The 7632-nt window shown below is 46.8% G+C and overlaps 1 protein-coding gene across 1 annotated transcript; it reads right to left on the reverse strand.

Moving 5' to 3' along the window:
• Positions 1–2695: 2695 nt before the first annotated feature.
• Positions 2696–7568, reverse strand: LOC101763559 (B3 domain-containing protein Os02g0683500). The gene has a single exon (XM_004953406.4). The coding sequence runs from the start codon at positions 6907–6909 to the stop codon at positions 5614–5616; it is 1296 nt and encodes a 431-aa protein (XP_004953463.1). The 5' UTR covers positions 6910–7568; the 3' UTR covers positions 2696–5613.
• Between the last annotated feature and the right edge of the window lie 64 nt (positions 7569–7632).

The raw sequence follows: 7632 nt of genomic DNA on the forward strand, positions 1-7632 counted from the left end.
AGGAGGTGAGCAGGAAGGAGAGCGAGAAGAGCACAAGCAGTAGGATGAGGAGAACGACGCCGACGACGAGGAAGGGGGCGATGGGAGAAAGGAAGGGGGCGACGGGAGGAGGGGAGAGACTATTTTGTTTTGCGAACTGGTATCTTGTGCAATCGGTGGTATGTGGGTAATTACCCCCCAACTCCAAGAGAAGGTTTGAAACTGGAGTATTCAGAAAACCTTGGAGTTGGCCCCTAGATCCACCTTTTTTTGGAGTTGGTGCTAGTGGAGCTAGAGGTATTTGGCAAGATGAATCTGGAGGAACTGCAAAACTTGGTGCGGAGCAATCCCAAACACGCCCATACTGTAAAGGGAGAGAGATTTTGTACGTGTTATGTTCCAGCCTCCGCTGGGTGGACGGGGCAGCCGCTTTGTACAATGTGCAAACATGGTCCCACATACATATACGAAGTGGTATATGTATTCCATACGAGCTGACAGAAAGTATCCATACCGACAGGACATAATCCCTGCAACTCTGCCGCTGGTCCAGATCTCGAAACCAAAAGGGACCACTATCCTAGAGTTCAGATATACCCTGACTGCCTTCCATGCATAATCTTGGAGTGTTTGGATACCAATTAGAAGGACTAAACGTGAACTAATTATAAAACTAATTGCATAAGCCGTGACTAATTCGCGAGACAAAATTATTAAACCTAATTAACCCATGATTAGCACATACTTACTGTAGCATCACATGGTCAAATCATGGACTAATTAGGTTTAATAGATTCGTCTCGCGAGTTAACCTTCATTTATGCAATTAATTTTGTAATTAACTTATATTTAGTACTTAATGAGTATCTAAACATTCAGGACCTAAACTTTACTCCCTCCGAAACTTTAATTTGGACTGCAATTGGTTCGTCGCTACCAGCTCGATCTCAAATGCATGCATGCTTTGGATGATATGGACTGCCCAGTGCCAGACTGCCAGTGAGGAAGTACTGGCTGCAACTTTAATGCTAAATTTAGTTGTATTTTATTTTTTTAATGTTCGTCTTGCATGTATCAATGCATGTTGGCGCGTATCTGCCAAGTCCCTCTCGGACAGCACAGAGGTCAACGAGAATTTATTGCCAATGAAAAATGCATAGAGGAATAATATGATGATCTAAGAGTTCATATCAAACAAAGTGATATGAGTATACTACCCAGCTTCATTCGTACATTATCCACCATCAGTACGACCTGCCTTGATTTTCAGTAAGAAGCATGGAGGAGTACAATGTAGAACAACGCACCTGAATTAATATGGGTTAAGAAATTATGCACGCATGCCTGTATTTATTGATGATATCATTACATTATTTGCATTCTCGTTATATTAATATCAAATCAGTGTTTGCAATGACAAATCAATCACAACCAGTACAGTAGCTGAGTGAAAAAAATAGTTATGCTACTGGGAGACTTTTAATTTATCGTTTATGTTAGCCTAGGAGGCATATATGACTACATATTAGAATTATGCCATAAGAGTCAAACTATGTATGAGCAGTAGCTGTGCTACTTTGCGAACAATAATTTTCAACTGATTGATTACAAGTACTACTACAATCTTTAGCTACCTTTATTTGGTATTCCAAGAAAGAAAACAAAACTATTGTTAATTCCTTAAACTTATATAATGGTGTTTCTTTGTCAAGGCTTAAGTAATTAATCAAATGGCCCTATATATGTACAGTTAATGACAAAGATATGAAAATTGTACTACATATTTTCTGTGAATGTCTCAGGTCTCCAGAATGAAATGTAAGCCATCATGTTTTTTATATTATTAGAACAAGAGTGTTAATCTAATGCTATCCATACACATCTAATGTGCTACAAATCGATTCTTTTACTAACATACATAATTTCTTACACATCACCTGATCCATCCCCGGATATATAGAGAACATGTCATATTCCACAACATACTGCACCAGCACGTACAAGTAGACAACTGCGTTCTCTCTTTTGGTGTTTCAAATATGTTTAAAATAGAAGTTTTCTGAAGTCCAACAACCATACCTATTCTTTAACAACCTATTAGTTAAACAGAACTAACAAACGGGAGTATCTCAAAAATGCATGTCATTTGCTATGTATGATGAATAATGGTACACACAGCTGGATCCTAACATACATTGCAAAAGTTTAAAGGATGCGATGTGAAAAAAATGCATGATATAACAGATACATTTAATACATAATATACATCAATTATAGTATACATATACACGCGTGATCCTAAATATATTCAACTTCTTCAAATAAGATCAAGTGATGATATCTCACCATATTATTTATTAAATAAGATTACTAATCTTCTTGGAAAATGCATGCCATTTGCGATATACACATACTCCCGTCTAATATCTCATTTGAAGGTTGCGATGTACGTGCAAAACCCATGATATAAAAATAAACTTAATATGTGCACATCAATTACAGTAGATATATATACACATGATCCGAATATTATTTTCAAGTTAGATTAAGTGATGATATCTCACCATATGGCTTATTTTAAGGTGGTCATCGACAGACCGTGTCAATTACAAGTATAGTTTCAATTGGTAGCGTATAGATTAAGGACTGCTGGTGTGTAGTGCATAAAACAATATTACACCAATTGTACGTCTAATATGGCATACAATGTTGATGGTAAAGAAATAACATATTATGCATAGGTACCTTATTAACATTGTTCAAATCACTGTCATGGCCAAGAGAAATATCACAGGCAAGACCCGCAAGAGTGCCTTTTCACCAGTGTTAAAGGTTGTGCCTCTACAGGAGTTCTACTGTGTAATTCCGCAAGGGAGCAAGCAGATACGGACAAAATAAACCCATACACTGTCCTTTCATTTTCAACAATCAAGCTGTTTAATCTGAATGTTTACCTCAAAAATCAAGATATACTAGCTAGCTCCTGAGATTATATCAGAACCTCCGATTTGGCAGATTGGTACACCACACATATTCTTTTAAAAACATTTTCATAAATGTTCCTACAAATTTGTAATATTCAAGCGTTATTCAAGTCAACCTTTCAGTCATTTGAACCTATAGGAAAAATAAAATAGACCAGTCTAGCTAGATCGAGTATAATAACATATATGAAGCTAAATGATTTGTTTTTCTTCAACCAGATTGTTAATTAGAACTAGATCACATCTCGATCTAATCTGTTAATACTAACCCTCAGCCACAATGAGCTTATAATGTTTTCAGATATTAAAAAGGCAAGTACTTCTCCCTCGCGGTGAAAAACAAAGACAGTTCTGAAGCATGATAACTTAGATTGATGTAGTGAAATCAATGAAGATGCTACATCGATCAGAAGGTTTCGGGGTAGCAAACTAGCAATATGTTGGAGATTAAAAGGTAATATGATCCTTCCAAACTAAAGTAACTAATGAAGCCATTGCACTTGATATTCAGTAATCATATCATTTACAAACCAAAAATAACAAACCAATTTTCCCTATCAAAAGTAAAGAAGTTAATATGATGAAGTGCAGAGATGAGGAGAAGGAACAATGATGTAGACTATAGGTCGATAAAAGAAACTTCTCTGCAAATTAAACTTAGGACATCCAATTATATATTTTTTCCTGCTTATTCTATAAAACAAACTAGTCTTAGGCATCAGTTACTGAATTTCTATTTCCATCAAATAAGCTAGATTTCAAGGCCTAGGCCAAAATGCACGACCTGGACCTTTCAGCCTCCTGTTTTGATGTAGGATGCAGTTTTTCAGTCTCGGCCTAGGCCTATACATGGGGATTCTAATAATAAGTAGCCTGACAGAAGAATGTAAAAGAGGACAGCACGCGAGCAGAAAAAGGCATCTATCTAAATCAAGCTATATCCCTACTTCAGAACGATGAACTATCCAGAGGCATGCATAGGCGCATAGCGTGGACTGAGTTTGGACTTGGAAAGAAACTACATCTGTACATGCTGAACACAGCAAGGCAGAAGAAAGAGTGAGCAGGCACTTACTCCATATGAGAGGCTTCCATTCCATCTTTTATGAAGAAGGCTACAGCTACAAACACAGCCATGGCCTTTCCCTTTTCACCTTCCCAATACCACACATCCCTCTTGCTCTTTCCCCTCTTTCAGTAGACGACCAAAGGCACTTTTCTTGTAACTGTGAGGTTCAACGCCCATCCCTTCTAAGTTTCCGACCCATCCCATTGCAAAAAGAATTGCACCGTACCCATGCCCTACAGATTGCTAGGTCGTTACGGACATCTAGCCCCAAAGCCAGCTGAGCTGACGGGAGGCCGGTACGTGGCCTCTCTTGCTCCCACACCGCGCCCCTGCAGTACTCGCAGGCTGGTGCAGTAAAAAGGGACAAGGGGATCGAGCGAGCTGCGAGCCCCCTCGATCGAAGCAACACACTACACATCGAACAAGAAGGGGGCAGGAGCTGGCAACACATGCAGGCTGCAGCGGCAGCCATCAGGTTTGAACACCTACGCACTGTTCCTACTCCCACAGCAACAGTGCGCAGCTAGGTTTGTACGCCGATCGTCCTCCTCTCGCCCCATAAATTCCTGGCAGGCGTACCATGGCGTTATGGCCAGTGGCGCGCCATTGTTGGCAATGCCCAGTAGCTCTTTACAGATCAGTAGATCACTGTTATGACCATAAAGGGTCTCCCTCTCTCTCTCTCTATAGCTTGACTCCCTGCTGCCTGAGCTCGAACTGTACTGTACATATGTATACTATGCAGTATGCCGTCGAGGCCCAGACAATCCAAACTATACGTAATTTGGACCACAGATGGGAGTTACTTCTGTGTTCCCCTTCCTTAGCAAGAAAAGGAGGAGTCCTTGTTTATTCTTGCTGCGGTAGCCTCTTCAATCCTCGATACATATGTATGATACGCATAGAAGAACAGCAGTACAGTACCAGTGCAATAAGTGATGTCCATGTCGACCTCCCCGTAGATGTGAGATGATGAGATAGCAGTACCGAATGCGAGGGATTTTAAGATCTCACCTGCAATTTGTTGCTTCAGGCTTGTCTCTGTCGTGAACGCGCGATCCATGAATATCCTCCATCCGTGCTTCTGCAGTTGCGAGTCAATTTGTTCTAGAAGATTTATAAGATCACGACAAAGATCGATCCATGCTGCTTCTTCATCGATTGCACCGCATGATTCCGCTGATGGATGATGTCTTCAAATCTTGACACATGTTAGGAGATGATAGACAGATTTGCACACACATGTTATCATATGTAGGGAATTTCCTATGAAATCGGGGTGCTCAGGTATACACATGAGCGGAATGTAACAGCGCGAGAAAATTCAGATCATGAGTGCTGAACAAATGAAGAACATGACACGGATTTGGGAAAAACACTGATCGATTTTCCTAGTGTTTATCTGTATCTTCTCAAACCAACTCATCAAAAAAGTTAAGAGCCAAAAACAAGGAAACCGTCAAATCCTAGCTCCTATCATCATCAAAAGCTATAATGGATTAATCAAAAGAGAGGTAAGGAAAAACGAAAACAAGCAGAAGAAAGAATTGTTGAACTTTCCTTTGATTTTTTCCCTTTAGGTCACAGATCGAGATCCAAAGCTGAGCGCGCCTCCCTCTTGGAGGAAGACGACGACGACGGTGACGACGCGGCGGAGGACTCCGCGCCATGACGAGGCAATTCGAGCAGCCTTAGAGTCGGTGTTGACCTTTGCTGCCACCCGGGCATCTGCAGCGACAATACATTCCCTTGATGGCTAGCCTCGCCGCCGTCTGACTGCGAGTTGTTGTTGTTGTCGAGGTTGACGCCGAAAAGTCGCACGCGCTTGGCGGCAGTCGTCGGGCTCTCAATGACCGGCACCGAGTCAAGGACGACCGGCCTTGACGCGGCGGCCGCCACGCCAGCGGAGCTCGGTTGCAACGTGTAATGCAGTGGCATCGGCGGCGCGCGCGGCGGATGGAGCGGCGCGTGCGGAGGCATCGTACTCCTGGCTGAGCCGAAAAACAGGAGCTGCCTCCCCACGGCCGGCGCGGGGTAGGTCATGCCGCGGAAGTCGAGGCTCTGCCGGAGGCGGTGGTGCTCGTAGAGCGTGGCGGGCGGCGACGGCGGCATGAAGAATCCTCCGCCCCCGCCGCCGCCGCCGACGCCGAAGCCCCACGGGCTGTAGTGGTGGGGGCCGCCGAAGTGATGCGACGCGAGCGGCATCGGCAGCGCGAGGCCGGAGAAGCGGAGCGGGCCGCGGGTGTCGACCCGTCGCTTCCAGTCGATGAAGAGGCGGTGGCCCGCGTCGTCGGCGGCGGCGCGGGAGAAAGAGACGGTGTCCCCGGCGACGAGGCGCTTCTCCTTGACGAAGCGGCTCCAGCCCTTGGTCATGACGTAGCTCTGGCTGCTGTTCCAGTAGGAGTAGCGGAAGCGCCAGTGCTTGCCGGCGGTGTCCTCGAAGCTGAGGAGGAGGCCCTTCTCGCTGCCCGCCGCGTCCAGTGGGAAGTACTTCTCCGCGTACTGCTTCGGGATCACCAGCCGGTTGAGCTTCCCCACGTCGCTGGGAGTCACGACCTTGTCGAACATGTGCTCCTTCTCCACCGCCTCCACGTCCACCGCTCCGCCGCCGCCGCCGCCACCACCGCTCCCGGACGCTCCGGCGCCGTCCCCCGACGCGGAGCGGAAGGGGGCGGCGCTGCTGGTCCCCGAGGCGGACGCGGATGCGCTCGTGGAGGCGGATGCGGAGGCAGCCGCCGAAGACAACGACGCGGTGGCGGCCGCGGCCGCCGGCATGAAGGAGATCTCGCGCCGGGGAGAATTGGACGCGTCCTCCTGCTCCTCGTCCGCCTCCTCCTCTCTAGAAAATCGCCCGCTCGCACCAGCGAATTGATCCATAGCTACCAGCACCACAAACCAGTAGCGGCACAAGCGCGCTCCACGCTTTCTTCCTCCGGTATTTCTTGTCGCCTCCGCCGCCACCTGCTCCTTCCTTACTTCCACTCGCTGCTAGTACCTCGTCGCTAGGTTCCGCTGCGACGACAGCAGCTGGAGCCTGCCCTGCCCTGGAGCTAACAGCTGGGAGCCTGGTAGATGGGCAGAGAAGAGACACTGTTGCGCAGCGCGGGCGACGACGCCACTATAGGGCAGCGTAGCCGCGGGGATCGGATCTACCTGTGTATGCGTGTACGCACGCGCTTCTGTTGCTTGCTACTCTGGAGCGGAGGCCGGAGAGAGAGGGGAAGAGGACGGGAGCTAGACGGGGAGGGAGGGAGGGAGAAGATCAGAAGAATTAGGCCGCAGGCGTCCGCATTGACGGCTGCACAGCGCGGCGGACGGACGCCTTTGGGATGTGGCCAGATGGGATGGGGATGGCGACGGCGACGCGGATAGCTAGCTAGATAGCCTAGATGGTGGTGCTGTTGCGTTGCTGCTGGAGCGCTGGTGGTGAGGTTAATTTGTGGCTGTGGCCAAGCTGAGCTGCCTGCCTGCGCAGCAGCACACCGCGGCGCGCGGCGGGTGTGTGTTCCTTTCGCACGGGTAGGGGGGGAGCGCGACTGCGCCAAGAAGATTCGTCGAAGGCGACTAGTTGTGTGGTAGACTGGGACTGGGAGTAGCTGC

This window comes from Setaria italica, chromosome I (assembly GCF_000263155.2).
Source record: "Setaria italica strain Yugu1 chromosome I, Setaria_italica_v2.0, whole genome shotgun sequence".
Classification (NCBI taxonomy): Eukaryota; Viridiplantae; Streptophyta; class Magnoliopsida; order Poales; family Poaceae; genus Setaria; species Setaria italica.